Here is a 25,284-nt window from a genome sequence, read left to right on the forward strand (position 1 = left end):
AAACTACATTACTGTGAATGAACATGCCTAATCATCTCTGCCCCTTGGTAGTAAGTAATTTGACATTTTCGAGGAAGGTGTGCCATTTGCATTTGAATAGGTATGTGGCTCACCCTTCCCAGGGAAGCAGAAACGCCTGCCCATGGGGAAGGGGACTGATTTCTCCCTGGTCTGACTTACCCGCTCTCCCCACCTCCCTGCTCGCTCCTGAAGAGCTCCCTGCGGAGGGTTTCTGAGACATGCTTCCCATACCTCCTCACAGCTCCCACTGCACTCGGTCCTCTCCCGGGAAGCAGGTGAGATTGCCATGCCACTGAGCAGAAGAGAGAGAAGCACCCTTTGTCTTCTAGAGCAGAGTCGCACGGCCAACCGAGGGGACAGCTGTCTGCCCACAGTGAAGCTGCAGGGTCCTCCCGGCGGTAGGGGGTGGGGACACCTCGTCCCCAGCAGAGGTGAGCTCAGCAGCCAGTGCTGCCCCTGCCAAGTGACCTAGACCCTAGAAAAAACATCTCACTTGCAGACACACAAACACACAGAGTTCTAAACTTGAGACTCCACAATCAGGCCCTTTATTTCTGAACTGTCAGTGCTGCAGATGAGGTCCCGTGGGACGCGGGCAGAGAGTAGCGTGCCAGAGGGAAGCAGGTCAGCAGGAGAGGGCAGGGCTACACGAGTGCTGGCCACATCCTCACGGGCAGGAGAAGCGGCCGCAGAACAGGATCCCGCTGGTCCTGCTGTGCTGGATGAAGAAGAGGAAGGGGCGGTCGGCACAGAACCTGGGGGTGATTCTGGCGCACCGCATCATCATGATGGCGGCTGTGGCAGCCGCGGCCTCTGTGCCCTCCTCGTTGACCTCCACGAAGGACTTGTGCACGACCTTGGACAGAAACAGATCTCTCTTGGACGATATTCCGGAAAAGTCTGCCCTGGCCTGCTCGAAGGCGTCGGTCATACCCAGGCTGCGAAGGACATTCTCCATGTCGTAATTCTCCTCTAGTTTAAACCTCGGGAGGAACACTTCCACCTCTTCTTCATCCATCATGTCTGGCCTCGTCCATTCTACGAACTTCTCATAAGTGATTTCTTTTTCCACCTAGAAGGAGAGAGTAGAAGACTTTAAAGCCGGTGGCCGCCATGTGAACCCTCTGTGCTGCGAGGCGGTGTGGCTGCGGGTCAGCCCCGCTGGCAGGCGAAACGGCTCCACAGCGGACTGGCAGGGCAGCCGCCGCGAGGCCGCGCGACCCTCGCCAGCACGCCCCGGTCACAGCTGCGCTCTGTTACCGTCATCAAGTCGCTGTTCTCATCTGGAAGCATGATGATCATATTCAGCTCCTTGCCCACATAGGGAAGCACCAGAATTTGGGTGAATATTTCTCCTATATAGGTGATGTGAAAAGTAGATTTCTTAAACATCATTTGCACCGGTTTCCTCTCACTCTACAAAGGAAACAGATAAACATTAAGCTGAAACAACATCCAGCTGACACAGTGGGCAAATCCGACAGAGCGGTCCCTAGGAACACTTGCTCCCCAGCTCCCAGGACACACTGGCCACCCCACTCTGCTGGCATGCATTCACCCCCTCACCCTCCAGACACCGTGGTGGCTCGGGGCGAACCCAACACTTCTTTTCTCCTGGTGATCTCATTCAGTCTCTTGATTTTAAACATAATTCTCAAATGTACACCCCCAGCATGGACCTCTCCTCTGTATGCGGGACTATGATATTTTACTGCCCACTTGGCACATGCATTTGGACATAAAAGAAACTCCCAGTGTTGCCTGTGACACTGGGCTCCAAAGACTCCCTCCAAGTCCGCTCCGTCCACAACTCTGCCCATCTCAGCTGAGAGCACCGTCGTCCAGCAGTCAAAAGCCCCGGACTCCTGTCTGCCTCCAGCACCCACGTCTGACTCATTAGCAAATTATATGGCCCCACCTCTAAAATATAATCCAAATCTGACATGCTCTTTCTACCTCCACTGCTAGCAGCCTGGCCCTGGAGTATCACAACATAATCCTGTGACTGTTCTCCACACAGCAGCCAGACGGATCCAGTGAAACCCACGCCAGATCACACGGCTCTTCGGCTGGACACCCTTCCCTAACTCCCCCCAACTTGGAGCAGGAGCCAAAGTTCTTAAAATGACCTGCAGTTGCAACAAGAGCTTGTCCTTCCCTCTCCCTTTGTTCTGCTGCTACAGTCTCATGGGCCTCTTTACGGTTCTGGGGGCAAACCCGGCTCATTCCACATCCACACAGTGTCTCCCTCCCTCCTCCTGCCTCTTTCCGGTCTTTGCTCACATGTTGCCTTCGCAGGGAAGGCTTCCTTAGTAGCTGTCACCTGAAACTATGCCCCCATCCCAAACACAACCTCCGACCCCTCTCCGTAGCATCCGCCAACTGTCTGACACACTCCCGTGTTCTCAGTTAGGCTTGCTGTCTCTCCCCCAGGAAGACGTGAGCTTTGTGAGGGCAGATGTGCTTCGCTGGCTTTGTAAATGGCTGTTACAGTACCTAGCACGATGCCTAGCCCTCAATCAACTTCTGCTGAGTAAATGAATAAACCAACTAATTAGCAGAGATACTGAAAGGCCAGGCAAAATTTACACAGCTAACTGGAAAACACTGCATTGGTTGCCAGTGCATCCCCAGCCAGACAGGGAGAAACACTGGAGAATGGTGGCGTGCCCCATCCAACAGTCCTCCTCGGTTCCTGACTCCTAGCACCTCCTCTGAATTTACTAAATACCCCGCGACAGGCACAGCTGAAGGCACTGTACAGTCTCCAGTTCGCTGGTGTAGCACGTTATTCTGCATGAAACGGAACACACCAAAGACACTGCTGCCGTAGCTTCCTGCCTTCACCTAGCCGAGGCTGGCCTGAGCTGGCCTGAGCCGGCCTCCGCCCAGAACAGCCCCTGGCCTCCGCCGCCCCACTCTCTTCCTCGGCCAGTGGCCACTTTTTCCATGAGTGGCCAGAGAGTAAAGACTTTTGGTTTTGTGGCCGCACACAGTTTCTGCCACAACTACTCACCTGCCATTGTAGGATGAAATATGTAAGCAAATAGGCATGGCTGTGTTCTAATAAAACTTGATCTAAAAAAATAGGCAGTGGGCTAGCTTTGGCTGCAGGCCATAGTTTGCTGACCCCTGCCTTAGACAATTTCTCCCTGAACCCCCCCCAGGGCCCAAAGCCTCCAATTTTGTAATATAAAAAGATCTGATCTTAGTAACTGGATGATTCACTAAATATGCAATTCACTAAATATGCACAGATAAATTCTATGTCATTTAGCAATAAGAAATTAAAATGAAAATGCATATCAGTTCAAAATCTGTGCCCTTGGGGGCATGCCCCTATAGGCTGGGGCAGCCAACACGGCAGCCCCTCCCCCTTCTTTCTCCACTGCAGAGATGAGAAAGCAAGAGAGGACCCCTCCCAACCCACGCGAAATAGTTCTGGCCTACGCCATACAGAAAGAGGGTTTCCCTCTCTGAATACAATGGCAGAACCTCCGAGGGGAGAAGGCTTAGGCCCCGTCCCTGTCCTTCCAGGCTGCCCGGACTGCAGTGGTCTGGGCCACCTGCTGACATGAGGAAGAAGGACCCGTGCTGGGGATGGTGGAGCAGGGAGAGTAAGGTGGCCCCTGGGCCCGGTGGCAGCACCAGGTCAGCCAGGTCTGCACCAGCCCCAGGTGAGCTTCCGTGAGCCCAGCTACAGTGAGCTGGGGTTTCTGTTACTTGCAGTTGCATGATACCCTAACACACGTCTTGTTAAAGACTAATTTCAAGGAGGGAAAAACATTTGCCAGGGGAAAACTGGACAATTCATTTTAGAATAAAGCTCGAAAGAAAATATTATACATTTCTTGAAGAACTGAAGGTTCTGGCTCAAGTTGGCCTGGAAGAGCTAATCAGTGATCAAGAATACACTGTGTTTGTGCAGGTGCAAAGATCTCTGTAATGAAAGATGAACGAAACACGAAAGAATAAACTGGATTCCGTGAGAGAAAGAGGAAGCGCCATTAGCCAACGGCATCTTCCCAGCTAAAGGTGGCTAAACTCAGCATCCACCTACATGTCCTTTTGTTTGCTTGTTTAAAAACAAAAATCTGTACTTATATCGTCTTTACTGTCAAGAGGAGACTGAGTATCGCTCCTGGGTTTGCCATTCAGGGAGCACCACCTGCGCGCCGCCCTTGTGCGAGCCGCGTGCGCCCAGGCGCCTACGGGCGGCTCAGCCCGGCAAATCCCGGGAAGACCGGCAGGGGGCGCTCAGCCCGGGAAGACGGCTGGGGGCGCAGCGGCGGACCCCGCAGGACGGGCGAGGACTGGCAAGGGGATGCCCACAGTGCCTCGGTGCTGACGGCAATGAAGCTAGAGAGGTGGGGGGAAAGGGGAGTGGGATCCGGGTCCACCAAAAGCCTCAGCCACCATATTTTAAAGGAGGTTGAACTTTAGGGCCTTAATTAAGCCCGAGAGCGACACCGTCAGACATGCCACGTAGGCGGCGGGAGGGCAGGTGCCGGGACGGGCAGCCTAAGGACACACGGGGCAGGAGCAGGGTGACAGAAAGGCTCCAAGGCCCACGGGGAGCCCGGGCCACCAGCTGCCCCAGGCCACATAAGGCACAGTTCCTTGAGGTGGACTTGTGCCATGTTTTGGAAACCGATGTGGACAAAGGGGCCATTTCAAGAATCTCCTTTGCTATTGCACAATAGTCACCTTGCTGACTTTAAATGGTCTCTCCTTGGTCTGCTCTTTGTTAAACTGTTTATCCCAGTTTCCTTTGAAGTAGATGGCATTCACGAGTATCAGATTAGTCAATGAATTCACTGAATCTGGAGACAGGAGCTCTGCAATTTTACCTAAAAGGAAGAATTAAAGAGCTCTTTAGTTAAAATTTTGACTTTGCTGGTGCACAACACATAAGGAACGACATTCAAACCAGGTATCTCCTTAATTAGTCAGGCACATGGATAATGAGTTTCAGTGTCCCTCAAATGTAAAGGGATTCTTGTCCTTAAAATAAAGCAACAAAAATGGTAAAACTTCTGGTAAAAAAAATAACCATCATTTGAATAAAACACGCAAAGTGAACAAGTAGACCTTAACATGTCCAGAATGAATTTATAACATATGAGATAGAAAGGAACAACTGGTGTCTATGACTTAAAGACAGGAACTTAAAAGGACTGTCAAAAAGATGGGCAGTTACAAGATGTTACAAGCCTGAAGAACAGTGTAAGAACGCAGGTAGACAAGAGCATGGCCGAGTGTCCCGCATCCATGCATGAAAACTGCAGCGCGTGAGGTATACAGCAGAGGGAGACAGCTCATGACCCGTAATAAGAATTTTTCATGCTATTTGTGAAAGTAAAGACTATCCTAACATTAACACCCCCCCAAAAAAATTAAAAATGTAGATTGTTCCAGAAGAGGTGTACCGACTACTGAGAGGCATCATAGGTACATTTATGAGAGCAGGGAAAAGCTACAGAAAATGTCATACATTTCAAAGTTTCAAAATGTCAAATACTGATAATTCCGAAGCATATTTTTAAAGTTTACAGTTATCTAGAGAAAAAATAATCATTCCTGTTTACATTTGACAGTCTTGTGAAGGAAATGACAATAAGACTGATTGAGATACTATTACAAACAGAATAAGAATATATTTTCACCTTCTGTCTTTTCCGCCACCCAGGTGTTTATATGTTTTCTAGACTCCTCTGTAGCATTGATAAAGTCGAGCTCTCCCATCTCTGCTTGGTAGAATTTGTGGCAGGAATCTTTAAAAGACTAGGAGAGACAGAGTAACATAACTGCATGGCTACTAAAATAATGAACATCAACAGCTTACTTCTTCATTGTGCCAAAGCAGAGAACAACTTCATGATTTACAAGTGTAATTTACAAATAAATAAAAGGAATTAACCTAAAATCCAACTTTTTAGTTTTTAGCTTTTATTTCTTTTTTGAGACAGGGCTCTGTTGCCTGGGCTAAAGTTCAGTGGCAACATCATAGCTCACTGCAACTTCAAACTCCTGGGCTCCAGCAATTCTCCCACCTCGGCCTCCTGAGTAGCTGGGACTATAGGTGCATACCACCACATCTGGATAAATTTTCTATTTTTTGGTACAGACAGGGTCTCACTCCTGCTCAGGCTGGTCTAGAGCTCCTGGCCTCAAGCAATCCTCCTGCCTCAGTCTCCCAAAGTGCTAGGATTACAGGCGTCAGCCACCATGCCCAGCCTTTAGCTATATTTAACCCTAGCTTATGAACTAAATCAAATCATGGTCTGAATATCAAATAAACTTCACGTACTGCTGGATACTTAAAGGGAGCAAGCTTGCATCAAGGAGGTAGCTGACAAGACACGTTGACCAGCTGTAGTTATATTGTGCGACACCTGATGATAAACCCCTGCGTGGGTGGGGTCAGCCCAGCAAGAGCCACAGCTCCCTCTGCACTGCAGAGCAGCACACAGCAGCCAGGCTCCACGGCTCCACAGAACAGGGGAGAGGAGTAATTCTGCACAGCACTCCCGCCCAACAGCACTTCCCCAGGCAGCTTTGAGGACGCCTGACAGAAGGGAGTCAGTGGCTCTCCAGCACAGGAGGTTCCCTAGTGCAGCTGAGGGACAGAAAGTCATTTCATTCCATGTTAATTAGTTGCACTGAGATTCAAATAGCTACCTGTGCCTAGTGGCTACCATGCCACACGGCTCAGTTTTAGACTGTTAACAACTCTCAAAAAAAGTTCAAACTGTAATTTGCTAATATATTCTATGAAATGATGTTAATGAACACCTGCATTATGCCATATAAAAGCAGAAAATGTGATGGAAAATAAGTGCGCTGGAATAACTAGTTATGTTGACAGTGTACTACGGGATGACTTCCCAACCTTTCATTTGAATAGCTTATGGCTAAATATTTAGTTCCCCTTTCCAGAATTGCTTTTTTTTTTTTTTTTTTTTGAGGCGGAGTCTCACTCTGTTGCCCGGGCTAGAGTGAGTGCCGTGGCGTCAGCCTAGCTCACAGCAACCTCAAACTCCTGGGCTCAAGCGATCCTTCTGCCTCAGCCTCCCGAGGAGCTAGGACTACAGGCATGCGCCACCATGCCCAGCTAATTTTTTCTATATATATTTTTAGTTGTCCAAATAATTTATTTCTATTTTTAGTAGAGATGGGATCTCACTCTTGCTCAGGCTGGTCTCGAACTCCTGAGCTCCAACGATCCACCCGCCTCGGCCTCCCAGAGTGCTAGGATTACAGGCGTGAGCCACCGTGCCCGGCGAGAATTGCTTTTATATTACAGGATTTCACATTTCTCCTTCAGTATGGCATTAGACAGACAATGACGCACAGTAGTTATGAACACAAGTTCTACAGCACATTAGCGTTGTGGCCTTAGAAAAGTTCATAGGTCTCTCTGTGCCTCCTCGTCCTCCCCTATCCATGAGGAGACAGCACTAGCTACACCTCAGAGGGTTACTTCAAGGACCAGATGAATTATTTTCATTATTACTGTCTTACGTAACATTACTGAAGTCTCAATATGGGGCAGGCACTGTACAAGGTGAACTTCACAGAGCGTTGCATTTAAGCCTCACATAGTGCGTACTTTGCCAATTTCACTGTGCTGCTTCTTGATCAATGCTTTGGAAAAAATTTTAAATTTCTCAAACTAAGAAAATAGTCTGGAAGTAAACTGGTCAATCACATATTGATAACCTGTCATACCCTCGGATGATTTTTACAACTTTTAAACACATTTGAAAATAACTGTCTGCTATTTGTTACTATTTTAAAAGCAATGAATAATCAAACTAAATAAATATCTAATTACATGTTGTGATAGATATTGGATTCTTCTAACACTAAATTAATGAGAAAGAATTGACTAATGTTTCTGATCTCTTTGTTTTATATTATAACATCAAAATAACATTTTAATATTTTTCTTTTTCTTAAAACATCTACCAAGAGAGAAGAAAAAAGGAAAATTAAAGCAAATCAGCAGTCCTTTGTGTTTGTGGAAGTTTTGTTTTTCTTTATATAGAAGGCTTTAAAAAAAGACAATAACTAGAAAGTAGCTAAGATTGATAAAAATAAGTAAAACAAGTTGTAAAAAATCACACTATGGTATAAATCTTGCCAATATTTGACCTCATGCTTGTCTACATTCACTTTATACCATTTTTTAAAAATAATTAATGTAGATTCTGAAACCAGGTTGAAAAATGATAGAAAAAAAAATCACAGAATAAGACTGATATCCTAAACATACAAACAACTTACAAATCAATAAGGAAAAAGGCATACATACATACAGTCCAATAGAAAAATGTGAAAAGAATAGGCAATTTGCAGAAAATACATATATGCTCAAAAAACATAAGAAAATTGTTCAATCTCATTAAAAATCACACTATTAAAGGTTAACAGCATGCAGTGTTGATGATGATGTGTGTGAATGAGCGTGCTACTAATATTCCTGGAGGGAATGTAAACAGCATTTTGAAAAGCAAAGTAGCAATATTTATTAAAACTTCAAAGCTTCACTTCTTCCTCCCCTCTACAAATCCACCTTGGAGCAACACATGCACATAAGCTCAAAATCACATGCAAAAACACTCACTGCCTGCATAGCCCAGGCTGGGTTTGACCTCAGTTCCCACCAATGAAGGACGGGTTTACTACACTGAGGTATGTCCATGCTTAGGCACACCACACAACAGTTCAAAAACATGAGGTAGAGCCACATATACTGAGAGGCAAAGAATTTAAGATATATTGTTAGGTGACAAGAAACAAGTTACAAAACCACGTGTATGGTATAATGACATTCATAGTCCACATGGTTCCTGCTGTGCCACGTGTCCTCCCCACCCCCACCTCTATTTCTTTAGCGAGTAGCAGCAAGTATGACTTACCGAGAGGAAATCACAAGACTTTTCCCCGAAGAGCCTGTTGGCCGTTCTCAGCAAGTACTGAGTGCCAGTCTTGTTCACTTCGGTGAGAAGTGACTGGAAGTCCTGGTGGACATCTCCACCTCCACCGCCACTGCTTTTGTTTAAACAAAGTGCCTGAAATCAAAACAGAATAAAAACACACAACTTCAGTAAGCTCTGACTTCGGGAAACAGGGACACCACCAAACTCGGCTTAACAAGCGTGTAGATCCTTACTACCGCTTAAAAGATCCATCCGATTGAAGACCAAAAGTGTCTTGAAAGCTCCCTCCCTGCACCCTGCCAGTACTGGTATGAGCAGAAATGCCCCTCCACAAACCCGGGCTCTCTGCAGTTTGGCTACAAACAAGGCTGCCAACCAGACCTCCGGCCTCTGCAAATGGGACCCCTCCTGACATGGGAAGTGCAGCTGTCCTCGGCCCCTGGGTCTGCGCCGGCCCCGCCACTGGCTCTGACTGACAGAGTTCAGCAGGAGTGATGCTGTTCCAGGCCTAGATCCTTTTTAAAAGGCCTGGCAGCTGCCACATTTGCTCTCTCGAACCCCAGCCACCACGATGAAGGAGTCCCACATATGTTGCTGGAGGGGAAGCCACATGGAACGTCCTGAGGAGGTGGCGCCACCGGGGAGAGCTGCTTGGAAGAGAACCAAGGCCCCAGACGAGACAGAGGCCTTCTTGAGTCAGCTGCCCACTGAACCAGCCGCATGAGTGACCCCAGCCAGCACCATGGGGAGCAGAAGACCTGCCTGGACAGGCCACAGGATCAGAGAAACAATCACTGTTATTTGCAGCCACCAAGTTTGGGTTGGTTTGTTTCACGGCAATAGATGACACATGCAGCCATCTGGAAGTGGAGTTCCACCACGACAAAAACCTAAAATATGTGGCCCTGGGTTTGGACGGAGGCTGGAAGGACGCTGACAAAATTACTCTAGGGGCTGGAGAAAGGGGGCTGTGGTGGGCACCAGCAGGAGTGGAGAGACGGCCACCTGCAGGGGCAGGGACGGTGGCTCATCTGTCTCCCTGTGAACCTGTGCATCTGGCCAGGGGGCCAGGAAGGATGTGGCTTCTTCTAGCTGCCTGGGATGACACATGGGAAGAAAAAGAGGAGCTGAGAGGGAACTGTTCTGCTTTCGAGCAGAATTTAAAGAACTATTTCCAACCCATAATGTGCTGGGTGAAACAGAGAAATGTTTCTTATTCCCAGCCTCTCCAGGTGGCCAAGGATTCTAAAAGAAGTGGCCACAGGGCAAAGGTCAAATCCCAGGCGCTGGCCTCAGGGTTGAGGTCCAGATCTACTTTGTTAACCCTCAGGCAGCGCCTCATAGACACTCTGGCCAGACAGGGGGCTGCCACACAGCTGCAGGACTCTGCCCCACAGCACCTGCCTCCCAACACGGAGCACTGTCCCCAACAGGTTCGTGCATGTAGCTTTGGTCCCAGGAAGCAGATTTTAGGTAGATGGATGGAATTCCCATAGTGGTGTTTAAGGAGTTGTAACAGCTTAGACTAATAAGGAGAGACAGCTCAAAGTCGGGGAGGCCTCCTCTGGGCCCCTACTTCCTAGGGGCGGGAGGCGGGCGGAAAGCAGCAAGCTCGGGCCATTCCTCATAGAAGGAGCTGCCAGGAGCTGAGCCCGGAGGGCAGCCTGCGGGGCTGAGCAGTGACTCCGGGGAGCCCTGTGTAGGCTCCTGCGGGAACACCCCCTGCTCTGGGGCTGAGGGGACCGGCCATGTGCGCCTGGCTGGATTTCAGAATTGCCACGGTGCAGTGACTGCAACATCCCTCCCCACTTCCCGTGATGAGCTGTGTGTTCCTCCAAATTCACATGCTGAAGTCCCAACCCGCAGTGTCTCAGAATGTGACATTACTTGAAGATAGGGCCTTGATAGAGGTAATTAAGTTAAAATGAAGCCGTTAGGGTGGGCCCTACTCCAACCTGACCAGTGTCCTCATAAGACGAGGAGGTGACGACACAGACACACAGAGGCAGGGCCATGCGAGGACACAGGGAGAAGACACCACCTGCCACCCAAGGGGAGGCCTCGGGAGAAACCAGCCTGCCGACACCTGGGTCTCAGACTTCCCGCCTCCAGAACTGTGAGGAAATAAAGGAATTCCTGTGGCTTAAGCCCAGTCTGTAGTGTCTGTTACAGCAGCCCTAGCAAGCTAATGTACCTCCCCTCACTATTGGTTTTAAATACAAAGAAAATTCTATTTGTATATCAAAGACTCTAGGAAATGAAGACAGGATAAGGTTACCAGAGTTGGTGGAAGACAACAGGTTTGACAAGGCAGAGACGCCTGATCACCTAGTTTCCTGCAGCCTTCCCCGAGCCTGCCCCGAGCCTACCCGGCATCCCCGGTGCTGCCAGCTGCCTCTCCAGCGCCACGTCCAGCTGACATGATCATGGCTCCCTCTGTGAGCCTCCTTCTCTCTTTCTTTTTCTCAGGTCTAGGAATTCTGTGCGGCTGCACGGCTCCTCCTCAGAAAGCGCTTCTTCCTTAATGTGTTTCTTTTTATCCTTTTTCTTCTTCACAGATGTCTCCTTTTCTTCTACCACTTCTTCTTCTTTCTCTTCTTCAACTTTAATTTTAATCTTGGCTTTTTTTTTTTCACTTTCTTTTCCGTAATTTCATCCTCTCTACCTGCCGGTTCTATTCTGTGTTTTTTAGAACAGGTTGGAAATGTGGAGTCACCAGAAAGAGGATGAGTCTTCACTTGACGTTTCTGTTCAGATTTTTCTACTTTTGCTCATGCCTTTCCTGTTGCACTGATGGATCGAGAATCATATAAACAAAAAGCATACCGCGCCCACGATCCAGCTCTTCTTTTACGCCCCCTCCTAGTTTAGCGTCAGCTACAGCCAGGGATCCGTGGGCTGCTTTTACTCTTGTCTTCAGAACCTCCTTCAGCTGTTTATCGCTTTTGTCCTCCATCAGGTCTGTGAGTGCTGCTAATGCTTCTGCCGTAGCCTGAAATTTCTCAAAATGTGCTAGCTTTGCTATTTTATTAGCTTTCTCTGGAGTTTCAATTTCTCTCCATGAACTATCAGCCTCTTGAAGTTTCTTCTCACTTAGAACCTTAAAGATGACGTAGCCCACGGACATTTCAAACAGCACCAACATGGTATAAAGCTGAGTCAGGGCACCGCACAGGCCGCCACGGGCTCTTGTCCCAGTGCAAAGGGACCGACTTCGCAGCCCCAAAGGCCTGCAGCGCCATGCCCGACAAGCACAAACCTGCACGCCTTCCGCAAAGCCTCAGAGCATGACGCCTGAGCGTTGCACACTGAGCTGCTGCCCACGGCTTGTGAAGGGAGTGTCCACTGCAGTTATCCCACCCTATCCCGCCACTGCATGGCTGAGGAGGTGGGGAGGGGGCAGATAATTGTCTCTTTTTAGTGGATGAATCTCTGCACCCAAGGAGCCACCTGGAGGAGCTGCTTCTGAAGAGCCTCAACCACTCCTGTTCCTTCTGGACTTCCAGCCCAAGCCTGAGCCCACGGTGGGATGAGACTTCAGGGCCCTGGGAGAGCTGGGAACCATTAGAGGCCAGAGGGCAGGCAGCAGCAGGCACGGGTGGCCCTGATGAGCCACGCCTGTTGTGTTCATGGCCTTGCTCAGCCCTTCTCTGATTGACCCTGGGTTTGGAGGTGTGCCTGCCTGCAGCAGCGGGCCTGAGCAAGCGGGACACACGCAGAGGCTTGATACACACTTGCACTCCCAGTTGCCTGCCCTCTGGGAGACCTTCCTCTGGGAATGCAGTTACTGTGCCCATGGGAGCCCCAGCAGCCCTGCCAAAGAGATGCATGTGGAAGGCCCCCATGAGGAAGTCTGCTGAGCCCCCGCTGAAGCAGCTACACGAGGGACCCACCCAGCACCAAGTGGAGCAGAGGAACTACCCCATCTACCCAGAATCAACAAACAGAAAAGTGTCATCCTAAGCCACTAAGTTCTGGAATGTTGGTTACTCAACAACAAATAACTGAAACACTACTAAAACATTTTTTGGCTGACAAGTGTCATTCTAAGGGGATTTTACACATAAATGAGAACATAAAAATTTCTAACAACCAAAAGGCAGGTAACCATACCCAAAGAATATCACAGGACTCAAACAGAACGGTGACTCCACATCTACATACAAACTCATGAGCAAGCTAAGCCCTGTGGGGATGAAATCACTCATTCCTCTGAATCATGCCATCCCCCCACCGGACACCTGCAGTTACCCATCTAGAGCAATTCTGTGGGACCCGGAATGTGGAGGATGAGCCCAACTGGCATTTACTAGCACTTACTTTTGCCCTGAAACCATACCTGGGTCATCTGGGCGGCGGTGTTGCCCTTTGCCCCCATGGAGACCATCGCCAGGGCGGAGGATATGCTCATGGGTGAGAAAAACACATTCTTGGAGCCGTCTTGACCCAGGGTTTTCAACAGGTTTAAGGCGAAGGTGCCATTTGCTTCCGAGAGCGCATCCATGCTGGGGAGCCTGGAAAGATGGATTCACAGTGAGCAGCAGAGGCGGCTGGCGGTCACCACCGATGCTCTGGTGCAGTGAGCAGGCAGGGACACACACAGAACTCTGAGCGTTTCTTTTGGGGGCCCTCAAAATTATTTTGTGTGTTTCTAATATTAAGCATAAAAAATGAACAGTTGTGTTTTGAATACGATCCTACATAGGACATCTACCTGCACGTTTGCCCATGAATAGGGAAAAGTGTGGAGGGGACACAGGAGACCCTTTACTGGGGTCACTTCCTTGGAGCCAATACCTCACTTCCACGGCTGTTCTGCGGGTGCTGCATGGGCTTAGACGTGTTGTGTTATGATTTGAAAATGATTCAAAATGATAAATTCACTCACAGAGTTACACAGAAAAAGATGGCTGAATATCTTCATAATGTGGGAGAGAACCCCATTTTAGGGTAGTCTGAAGCCTTAAAATAAAAGATGATAAATCAAGCCACACACAGAGATGCATGCCAGCCTTATGAGCAAGCGCCTGTTGACTCTCAGACCTCCTTCTAGGAAACCTACGCAGGTGGCAAAGCCCCAATCCTCAGCTGTGCTCTGAGGACCTCCTGCTTGCTGTGCGGGCCAGCCGCCACGTCCCACTCTGGACCACAAGGGCACCTGGGCCGGGCACTCACAGCACCTCACCACGCAACCCCGCTCTGGGCAGCGGGCGCGTGCCCACCTGCACCTCCAGACGCAGTCTCCGAGATTGGGGCCAGGCTGCAGGCATCTCGACGGTCGGCCACGCAGCCCTGCCAGGGCCCAGGGCCCAGAGCCAGGGGCAGGGTGAGGGGGGTTATCTTCAGGCCAGTCGGATCACAGAATTACAAAACGTTCAAGCACAACAGGTCTTTAGAGGTACCTACTGTCAACTCCCCATTTTACAATGGGGAAGGTGAAGTTCACAGAAAAGAAGTGGTATTTCCAGGCCAAGGAGCAGACGAGCTAACTCAGGGCCGAGGCCTTGTCTTTCGGCTACTGCTCAAGAGCCTGCAGGACTCGGGAGAGAGGGTATGGGGCAGACAAGGGCCCAACCGTCAGGCAGGTTGCCAATGTGGCAGGGCAGGCAGGGAGGTGACTCCGGGACCCAGAGCTGTCTGCTCTGACACAGGTCACAAGTATTTACCAAATTAGCATTTCCCCAGTCACAGAATGCCACATTCTGAGGCATTCCCGATGACTCACTTGAGCAGTGGGTGGGAACCCACAGAACAAGGAAGGGAGAAGCCAGGCAGATATTTCCAGGGGTAGATGGGAGAGGGAAGGAGGTGCCCAACTGAAGGACCTGTGAGGAGGTAATGAATTAACCCCTTCTTCACCGAGTGGTCCTTGACATTTGCAGCTGTGTTGGCAGATCGAGAGCCGCAAAGATAACCGGGTCCTAATCCCTGGAACCTGAGCTCGCTCCCTCACATGACAAGGGGGACTCTGCAGCCACGACTGAGTTAAGGCTGCTGAGACGGGGAGATTATCCTGGATGATTCGAGTTGCTCTGAAATGTAATCACATGTATCCTTCTAAGAGGGAGGAGAAGGGACAGATGACAGAGGCAAAATGAACACAAAGCAAGATGCTGGCTTGGAAGACAAGGGGCCTGGAGCCGAGCAGAGTGCGCTGCAGTAGCTGCACAGAGCAGGGACAGCCTCTCATGCGGCCCCGCGACTCCAGCGTGGCAACACCGACTTGAACTCCTGACCTGCAGAACTCTGAGAATAAACACCGGTTGTTTTAAGGCACTGAGTTTGTGGTACTTTGTTTCAACAGCCACAGGAAACTAATACAATAACTAATATACCTGATAAATCTTGTTTACCGTCCTTGTTTACATATTTTCAAACTCTTCTTTGCTCGTTATAGAGAAGACTTGGGGCTCTCGGCACTCCTGGTTTCCCGAGACTTTACGTATACATCTTAAGATTACTAATTTTTAATGAAAGTACAATAGAATGTACACATTACTAAAATTCTTCTGAATACACGGGATTCTTTGGCCATTCAGAAATAACTCCAGGATTTTGTAGAAAACATCCATATAAACAGAAGTAGCCATTACATGACACTGAAGCAACCCATTTTTTGTTCTTGGATTCGAGATCAGCAAGAGCTGCCCTCTTATCAGCTTTAGGAAAAACAACTGGCAAAATAAGAAAACTTCTAAATTAAGAATTAATAAAAAAGGAGACACCTCAAAGCAAGAAACACAGCCTTAATGTCAAGACTCAAACAAGTGTCTGTGGACTACTCACCACACGAGCTCTTCCCTAGCCTGGGGACAGGGACACTTCTGACTTTGCCCCCAAGATGGCTTAGCTCACAGAGAGAGGCTGCCTCCCTGAATTGAAAAAAGACTGAGGCTGTCACCCGGTCAGTGGGCCAGGGAAAGGTCCTGAATCACACCCTGGCCTCCCTTAGCCAAGACTCTATTTCACCATCAGCAAACATTTTGCCCCCAATATTGAAGGACTCTTAATTCAAATGAAAACGCCAACCTAAGAAAGGCATTAATAAAGCACTCTGGTAATGTCCCTAAGAATTTGTTCTGGGCACTGACCTTTGTATCAGTGACCTCAACAAGGCAAAGCTGCCCTCTTTTCGCCACCTGAAGACATACCTTAGGGGACGTGCCAGTCTGGCCAGCCCACAGTACACCATCTGAGGCAGAGGAGAAATCCATGTACATGGGCTTCATTGTGTCAAGGGGATTTAATGCTGAAAGAACAATAGTTCCTCAATATAAAGCAGTTTCAGTCTTTTTTTTTTTTCCTAATACTGAACTGGGGAAATCAAACCAGGACATTCAGAGGAAAAGGTTCATAGTCCCAGCTCTGGGACTCTGGACAAATCACTGGGTTTCTGATTTCAGCTCCCTTTCTGTATGAGGAAGTGGATATACAAGATAGTTTGTGTTCTCTTCCATCTTTAACATTTAATCATTAACATCGAATACAGAAAGAAGAGTAAAAATTTAGCTCAATTTTCAAAGCCCACAATGAGATTAGTAATAACATTTTTCAGTTGAAAGTCATGGCTGGTAGCCATGAAAAAGTAAAATTATATCCATGTCCTATATGAAAATTGCTAAAAAAGAAACAATAAATCAATGATGCCCTGGAGGTTTATCTAAGAGATGCAGGATAATCTTAAAGCAGAAAATATATTAATCATGAAACAACTGAATAGCCCACTCCTGATAAATGCCCTTCAATCAAATAACAAATGACACTTCCTATACATGCTTAAGAGATAACAACTGTCTACTTTAGCAGCCATCATCACAGTTGATGACATAACATTGGAGTCCGTCCCCAAGCAGGAGCTATAACAGAGTAGTCACCACTCCTCCTATAGACATGGAAGAGAAATATTGAGGGTGGGGAATACGTAACAGAGAGAATGGCCTGAATAAACAAGGCAAAAATATGTTCTGTCTCTTTAAAACACCCTCCATTTCTTTTTGAGAACTAAAACCCTCATCCCTGCCCAGGCCAGTGGTGGGGAGGGGCAGAGCAAGTCTTTCATTATTTGTGCTAAAGGGGACGGCCCAGCCCAGACGTGGTAAAGGGAGGTCACGAGATTATGCGGAGACAAGAGGATCAGAATCAATATAGTTGAACAGTAATTGCCTGAAGCTGAGAAGCTACCCTTTACAAGGTCTGTATTTCTGCTTATTGTGAAGATGATGGCCTTTCAGAAAGGAACCTCCTCCTTTGCTGGCAAAGTAATAAAATATCTTTCCTTCCCCTTAGGCCTGGAGCTGAGAGAGACACACAGAGCCCCACGTGTATCAAAATACTGTTTATTTTGAGCATCTGGGTGCAGGTGGGTGGAGACCTAAAGGGCGTCCACCCTGCAGGAGGGGAAAGCCTTGGGTTTCATAGAGGGTTTCTCCCTCGGGAGTGAGTACCTGGGCCGGAAAAGCCGCTGTGATAAAAATTTGTAAACAACCAATTTCTGGGACCCCTGCGACAGTCTCATCCTGCAGAGATAAGGGGAGGAGGGTAGCTTCGTCCTTATCAGGGGGTTAGGAATGCCGGCTTCGGCTTCGCTGGCTGCAGCTGTCCGGTCCGCATTTATAATATAGGGACTCCCCAGACTCCTGCAGCTATTGTTTTACAAGCCTAAGTTTTCCATTACTGCATTCCGTCCTATACATACTTTTCGGGTTCCCACCTGGAACAAACCTAACACTTCCCAAACAAACCATTTGTCCTTGTTCTTCTAATTCAGCCTCGTGGACAAGTGGCCTAACTTTTGGTAACAGACTGAGATAAAAATATCTGTCATCTCATCCTGGTATATTTTGGCCTGATAGCTCCGGCAAGTCCAATACAATTCGTCAAAGAAATGAGAAGGAAAATTATCAGAAAGGACACCAAAAAAGCATAGTTTGATGTTCTACCTGAAAAGCAGCCAGAAGCAATGAAATACCTCTCAAAACTGGTAAATAAATAGTTTCAACTTCAGAGAAAAATAACAAATGCCAATGTTTTAGAATGTTCTATGTGCGAGATTCACATTAGCATTTTTCTTGAAAGATCCTTACAACCCCATGAGGTAGGTGCTGAAAACTTCTGCAGGCTGCAAGCAAAGATGTGGAACCTTATCTCTAAGAATCTGTAAGTAGCCCAGAGGACCCCGGGCTACAGGCAGCAGAGTGAGCCGGGGAGTCTGTACAGCTCTGGCATTCACTTGCTTAATCAGCGTGGTACACAGCCTTCCCCAAAAAGGAAAGCAAATGAAAGACACCTTTTTAAACCATGAACTTTGCCAAGTACAAAAGCCATTCATTTCCAGTACTGACAAAGACAGGTAATCCGTCTCATCCTATGCAACTGATGCTCTCAATTGGTACATCAATATTTCCTGAGTATAATGTAGAATTATGTTTAAAAAAAGTAAAATAAAATAAAAGAAGGAAGAAAAGAAAATGTCACAAAAACATACCATCTGAATAAAAAAATAACACTTCTAGGAATTTCACTGAAGATAAAACTCACAGGTACCAATAAAAATTTTATACACAAAATAACTATTGAAGTACTTCATATGCCACAGGAAAAAAAATCTTTAAATACCCAACAACAGAGAACCAGTTAGATTCTGTCACATCCATGATGGAATCTTAAGGGAAGTAATCATAATTAAAATGAGAGCAATGTCATGGGACTGTACAAGATTGTGTGGGAAAAAAGCAGAAGTACAATTTAATCTTACCTATGCAAATTAGGAAGAAATATACATATACATATAATTTCTATAAGTGTGTATACTCTATAAATGTAAGTATAATTTATAGGCAGAATGGAAGGATATCCTGTATACCAGATGTTTCTGAGTAGCGGATAATTTTTAGTTTTTTTGCATTTTTCTGTATTTTCACATTTTCTATAGCGTGTTATTTTAGGGGGTTTTATGGTTAATTTTTCTTTCCATGAAATATAAACACATTTAAAAATCAAATAAATGCTAAAAAAGATATTACAAAAGACAACAGGCTCCCTCCCACCCTTCCCAACTCCCAAGAGGCAGTCATTTGCAGGTCCTTTTGCTTTTTTGTGGTGTTTATCGGTATTTCTACATAACATGTACACACTGCTATTTTTGACCTAACAATTTCAGATATCATCTATTGCCTTCCTAATTTGGGGGCTAGGAATCTGCTTCTCTTCTGCTGCTCCCTTATCCCTCCCCATCCACAGGTTTGTTTTATTATAACTAAATAGTATTCCATGCTAAGCCAGAGGGGTGGGACAGGAAGGAACCCATTTCCTGTTTTCATTTAATGCTGCTTTGCCTTCTGTGAATATTGCCTTTTCTCACATTCTTCAGTTTTCTGTGTACATATCACAAACATTCCCCAAATGTTCCACAGGTCAGTCAAAACCTTTCAGTAATTTTGTTGTTGCTGTTGTTGTTGAGACCGAGTCTCACTCTGTCACGAGGGCTACAGTGCAGTGGTGTCATCATAGCTCACAGCAACCTCAAACTCCTGGGCTCAAGCGATCCTCCTGCCTCAGCCTTCCAAGTAGCTGGGATTACAGGCATGCGCCACCACAACCCCACTAAGTTTTTTAAATTTTTTGTAGAGACAGAGTCTCACTCTTGCTCAGGTTGGTCTTGAACTCCTGAGCCCAAGCGATGCTCCCACTGCAGCCTCCCAAAGTCCTAGGATTAAAGGTATGAGCCACCACGGCCTGGGCCCCTTTCAGTAATCCTCTCATACACTCAGACACAAGAAATAATTTCCCAGCTGCATTCCCCTCTCCCACAGCCTGCCACGCTAATGCCGAGCACAGGGACTTTGACTCTGAAGAGGAATTTTGCCAGGCAGACAACTTTCTCTATTACAATTCATTAGTTAATGGCCAGTTTCTTATTTGGCAGGCTGCTAAATTTTTTCCCCCTAAAACACAGCACATTGCTTACATGGCAAAGAAATTATTTTTTCTTAAATATTTAAGCATTGATGATATATTTTAGTATGTCTGATTTTTTAAATGCTTTTATGCATCTTTTAAAGCAAACAAAAATTCCACAAACAAACCTTAGTAAACATTTGAATTTCTATAAATCTAATAAATCGAGATTTACAAGTGTAGTAGGTTAGCCTCTCCTAAGACTTTCAAACATGTTTTAACAATACACAAAACAGTACAATGATTACAAAACTTATTTCTACACCTGTACTTAAGTCTAGCAACAGGTATTAATTAATATCATGGGTTTAACTTATTTTATCTTTGTTATATCTTTCTATACTTTTCCTAGGATAATAGTAATGTGTATTTTAACTGTTTCCTAGGGGTTAAATTAATCTTGAGGGACCATTCCTTCTCTACAAAAACAAGGTTTGGTTTATGGTCCTTTACGTCTTGGCTGTTTCTCAGCACAGGGCACTCACTTTTTGTAGCCAAGCACATGTGACTAATGAGGGGAGACTTGAGCTTCAATCCCACCTTCACTGGGATTTTACAAGGCCTTGGCCAAACATCAAATTTCAGTTTTTTGTAGCCTGGTGTCCTTTCTTAAAATGAAATATTATTTGAGTTTTCCTCTGAGTTGCATAGCCCAGAGTTCTATCATAAAGCTTGGTCTTTTAGTTTAATTTTTAGGCCTTTAGGTTGGTTTGTACAACTACTGTGCTTGTTAGTTAGCCTAGGAACCTGTAATAACCAAACTTTTTCCATAGTAATCTTAGACAAATGCAAACATTACTGAATTCTTTCGTGCCTTTTTAAAGTTCATTTTGTTTGCCTCATCTGAACTTATTAATGGGCTTAATTTTTTTAAAAAAGCAATATATTTCATGTAAGGCTGGTGGTGGGCACCCCTGCCTTCCCTAATGAAAAAAAAGAAGCCCCTCCTATTTCTCAATACTTGCCTTAAAACTGCAACAAAGAAATTTCTCACTCTTCTAGCCAAAACTCTTCACGCCAAAGAAACCCCCAGCCCTCAGCCCTAAAATCATATATAAACCCATTCAGACTTCTGGGCTGCCGTGACTTGGGTGGGGGGGGGGGGGGCTCACTCTCCTGGGACCCGTGAACCTCGCCTGGAGCACTCCAATAAAGCCTCATTGCTTAACCCTTTCAACTCTGCTCATCTTTCTTTCTCTGGCACCGGCCATCCAAAAACCTTACATTTCAATTAACTGATACTGTTTTCTTCTTGATGCTCAAATTGTCCTAACTGGAGTTATGGGAACCTCTTTAAATTGAGAACCTCCAAACATTCTTGCTTTATGGCAATGAGGTCTTACAGGCCCATTGTGGATTTTCCTAGTCAAAAGACAAGGTGGGCAGGCCCTCTTCTGGTTTCTTTTAACGCAGAAGAGTTGTAATGCACAAAATCTGAATATTCAGGGAGTACACGGAGTTTTGGCACTGACTGGAAATACTGCTGCTGTTGTTAGGCACACCAGTGACAGAGCTGGCATAGATACTTCTTCTAAGTCCCTCATATATCACGCTGTAAATAAGATTGCCATTCAAAGTTTGATACACCTCGCTCTGCTAAAACACACTCGTACTTAGCTTTCACCTAGGCTGCAATTTTACTACTCTTTCATAATATGTATGTGTGGCCATCAACCACTCCTTATCAGCCACGTTACTGAAATGGTTCCACTTTGGACCTATTGCTCTACAGAGTGCTGCATAGCTGTCTCGTCTGAGATATCTCTTTGCCAATAATACCTTGGGTTTGGACCCCAAGATCTTCCTGCTTCATGGTTTACTCCCTTACTTTGATGGAGCAAATCGTCCAATAGCTTTCTAAGACAATATAGATATTCTGATTTCTTGCATTTCTGGAAATGTCCTTATCCTACCATTCCATATGACTGGTAGACTGGCAGGGTCTATGATGGGTTGCACATCATGTCACCTCCAAATCTCTGAGGCATTTCCTCCAGTTCTTTGTTCTTTTTCTGTACCTCATATTCGTCAGGTACAAAAGTCTAGGACTGACCTCATCTAGGACTTTTCGACCTTCTCCACGCGTGGCACACACAGAAAATGGTACTTGTATGGTACTCTGAAGCAAGGCTACTTGATGCAGACGTAACCAGCCCATAGCTTCAGCTACCCTGCCCCACCCCAGCTGCCCTGAGTTGGAGGGTTCCATTCCCTCTCTTGGATTTTCCATAACAATGACATTGTGTTCTATTTTCTGGAAGACAGTTCATGATTTTATCTTCCAGTCCTATTGATTGTTTTATTAACTTAAGCTATTGCACTTTCAATGTCCAAGGACTCTTTCTCTTCTCTGATGTTCCTTCTTTACAGCCTTCCTTTTTTCTCACTGAGTTCTCTTCTGCTCCCTGCATTCTTTCCCTGGGGTCCTTTTGCTATGGTGGTTGGTGTTTGCTTTATTTTATTTAGGTCTCTCTCTTTCATACCTACGCTTCCCAAAAATGCCTGACGACCCTTGGACGTTAGTCCATATTTATCAGGAAAACACAAAACAATGCTGGAAATTCTGTTGACAGGGCAGGACATGTCAGCTGAGGGCTTCACTGCAGTGTGGTCAAGGGGTCAGTAGCTTTTTGGTTGTGGAACCAGCAAATGGAGGAACCCTCCAGTCTGGCTGCTGGTATTGTTCTGGAAGTAGGCAGGGCAGGAGCTGGGGGTGGGGGGCTTCCACTGGATCTGTCATCTCTTCATGGCAGCCCAGTGCCTGCCCCTTGGTGCCTGGAGGTCACTGAGTTTGAGCATTTTCATTATCACTTTGCAATAATGAATAATATATAAATACTTAATAATTAATCATATATAGATTAAAGAGATCCTAATCCTAAAAAGAAAGAAAAATAAACCATTAAATTTACCAATAAATTTAGTGGTAAATTTAAAGTTTACCACTAAGATATTCCAAATATCAAAAAAATTATAAACAATCTAGTGAGATTTTTATGTTGAGGCCTTTGTATTACCCATTCAGTAACTGTGCCAGTAACAAGGATGCAGCTTCCATAGATCACAATGCAAACTCAACACCTTTCAGTGGCTTTCCAAGTACCTACCTCTTTAGCTGAAGTAAATAAGACAGCCAAGTGTCCTTCACATATATATGAAAACACATACACATATGTATATACACACACATATATGCAAAATTCATTGTGTATTTCAAAATTATTTACTGCTTTAAAAACAGTATGCCTTTTAAAATAAAAGTAATATTTAATTACAGACATAAAAACTGGATATTTATGAACAATTTTATATATTTTTTAAACAAGTCTAACTAATCTATCCTAGCATCATTTTTTTTCCTGTAGCATCACCAGTAACTTTGAGCAGGTAATGTTCATAATTGATTTTATTCAACTGATCACATCTTAATAATATTTTTAGGTGTCACTATTTAATTGTGCTATTTAACTTCTATTAAGGATGTCTTTGTTTTCTACAAAATTTAATAACCATTTTAAAATAGTTGTAATGCAAACTTGGGCTCCTGCTTTGCCCATAACCTTACGTTTCTTATGCAGTGTGTGTGTGTGTTTAACTTCTCTGAGCAGCAATTGCTTAACATATAAACAGGGGAATTACTGTATACATTATATTCTTTCTTCAGATGTCTTGGCCAAATCCCAAGTCCAGCAAGCTTGGAAATGTAAAGTGTGTGGTCTTTCATGGGACCTTACAACGTCCACTTCAGTACCCTTATCATCAGATATATAGAAAAGAATGTTGATTCTGTTCATTCTAATGTCACTCTACTGTTACTGGTCTAACTGCAATATGCTGAATTGTAATAAAATGCGTTAGATTGGAATTGCCCTTATTTAATCTAAATTGTTAGTTTTTGTAGTCAAGTATGACCAAAAGTGCCTTTCTCTGTGATGGCACCAAGTCACAACAGATGCAATTACTCAGAGGTGGCCATGAATCAGCCTGACACACCCCATCTCTACTGACAACAGCAGTCATTCAAGTTAATCACAGGTTCCAGCAATACCATGTGGTCCTCGGGACCTTAATCCAAAGGTTACTTACTTAACACAACAGATCTCATCTCATCAGTCCTAAACCACACCAGGAAGCAAAGAGGCATCGTGGTCGGGGCACATTCCTGTCATCAGGCACAAAGGCCCAGGAAGCAAAAGTGCCAAAACTGTCTCAGCTTCCCCCTCCCAGCTGAGTATTCCTGACAGCATGTGAATATTAACTTTCTATACGTTTTCCAAAACTGAGCTGTAAGGGGAAAAAAAGGAAGAAACTAACTTAAATGCCAATTTCATCTAGCAAACTCCAAACACGGCTAAAGTTTCCCCCGTGTCCTCTGCCTTGAAGACATCAAATCTTGTAATATTTTGCCCGCGGTGAGTCTGATTAAAAAACAGAGCAGTTACAAGATCTGGAGTGGTCCTCACGATTGTGTCCACAGGCCGCAGCGACCTCGAACAGTGCTGCAGAATTTGCCAAAGTCCCGAGCCAGGCCGGCCAGCGAAAAGGCGCAGGAGGACCGGGCCCCTGCCCTCTCCGCCTTCAGCCTTCCCACGCTCCCAACGCCTAGTGCCCACCGGCGCGAGCCCGCGTCCCGTGGGTCGCGGGGCGAGAGTGTCACCCGTGGCCTCTGGGAGGGCGGGGGATGTCACCCGTGGCCGCGAGGGTCACCTGTGGCCCGGGGGCCCGGCGCAACAGCCGGAGAGGCTCCGCGCCACCCCCATCCCGCGCCGGCCGCCTCCTGCTCGGGTGGTGGGCCTGCGCGCCTGGGGTCGGGCGTCACCGGCCGGCCCGGCGACCACGCACAACTCACCGGGCGGCGTCACCGTCCGCTGTGGCCGCCGGCACCAGAAGGGAACCCGAGCCGGGACGCTCAGCCCGTCCCCGCCCCGCCTCGCCGGGACTGCAGGGGTCACGGCCCCGCGCGGCCACGCCCACTCCTCGCGGCTCCGGGCCCGCGCGCCCTCGGCCCCCGCGCGTGCCCGCCGCCCCCCAGACCCCAGGCGCTGGAGCGGAGAGCCGAGCCCGCGTGTCCGAGTGGGCCCCACCCCAGACACGTACTCCGGAGTCTCGGCGCCGTGGCCGGAGCGAGCGGAGCGGCTGGCTGGAGGCGGCCGACCCGCCCCGGACCTCACACGCCGGCCGCGGGGAGGCGGGCCGAGAGCGCGGGCTGCGAGCCAGCGAGCCAGCGCGCCGCCGCCCGGCCGGGAGCGGGGGAAGGAGCGCCGCGGAGGGAGCTGCCAGGTGCGCGCAGGTGCGCCCTGACGGTCCCGGGTCCGGCCACGCCTGCCGCTGGGGGCCGCGCGTCCTTCCCGCTGGCGCGACT

General features: G+C 47.0%; 1 protein-coding gene across 3 annotated transcripts; it reads right to left on the bottom strand.

Moving 5' to 3' along the window:
- Positions 1–546: 546 nt before the first annotated feature.
- SERPINB6 (serpin family B member 6) lies at positions 547–25,132 on the bottom strand. Of its 3 annotated transcripts, none has more exons than XM_045551579.1 (7): positions 25,020–25,132; positions 13,306–13,480; positions 8,946–9,098; positions 5,688–5,805; positions 4,729–4,871; positions 1,282–1,437; positions 547–1,093 (listed from the first exon to the last, which is right to left on the bottom strand). In XM_045551579.1, exons 2-7 carry the CDS (start codon positions 13,468–13,470, stop codon positions 689–691), a joined length of 1,140 nt encoding a protein of 379 aa, XP_045407535.1. In that variant the 5' UTR covers positions 13,471–13,480; positions 25,020–25,132; the 3' UTR covers positions 547–688. The 3 variants fall into 3 exon arrangements, with proteins under 3 accessions (XP_045407535.1, XP_045407534.1, XP_045407533.1); XM_045551578.1 differs by lacking the exon at positions 25,020–25,132 and adding an exon at positions 24,772–24,872; XM_045551577.1 differs by lacking the exon at positions 25,020–25,132 and adding an exon at positions 16,118–16,140.
- Between the last annotated feature and the right edge of the window lie 152 nt (positions 25,133–25,284).

The sequence above is a fragment of the Lemur catta genome, chromosome 5 (genome assembly GCF_020740605.2).
Source record: "Lemur catta isolate mLemCat1 chromosome 5, mLemCat1.pri, whole genome shotgun sequence".
Lineage (NCBI taxonomy): Eukaryota > Metazoa > Chordata > Mammalia > Primates > Lemuridae > Lemur > Lemur catta.

Coding starts and splice junctions, on each gene's coding strand:
- SERPINB6 (XM_045551579.1), bottom strand. CDS start 13,470: ATGGATGCGCTCTCGGAAGCAAATGGCACCTTCGCCTTAAACCTGTTG. Junction 9,099..13,305: donor CCGCCGCCCAGATGACCCAG/GTATGGTTTCAG, acceptor TTTTGATTTCAG/GCACTTTGTTTAAACAAAAG. Junction 5,806..8,945: donor AGTCTTGTGATTTCCTCTCG/GTAAGTCATACT, acceptor TGTCTCTCCTAG/TCTTTTAAAGATTCCTGCCA.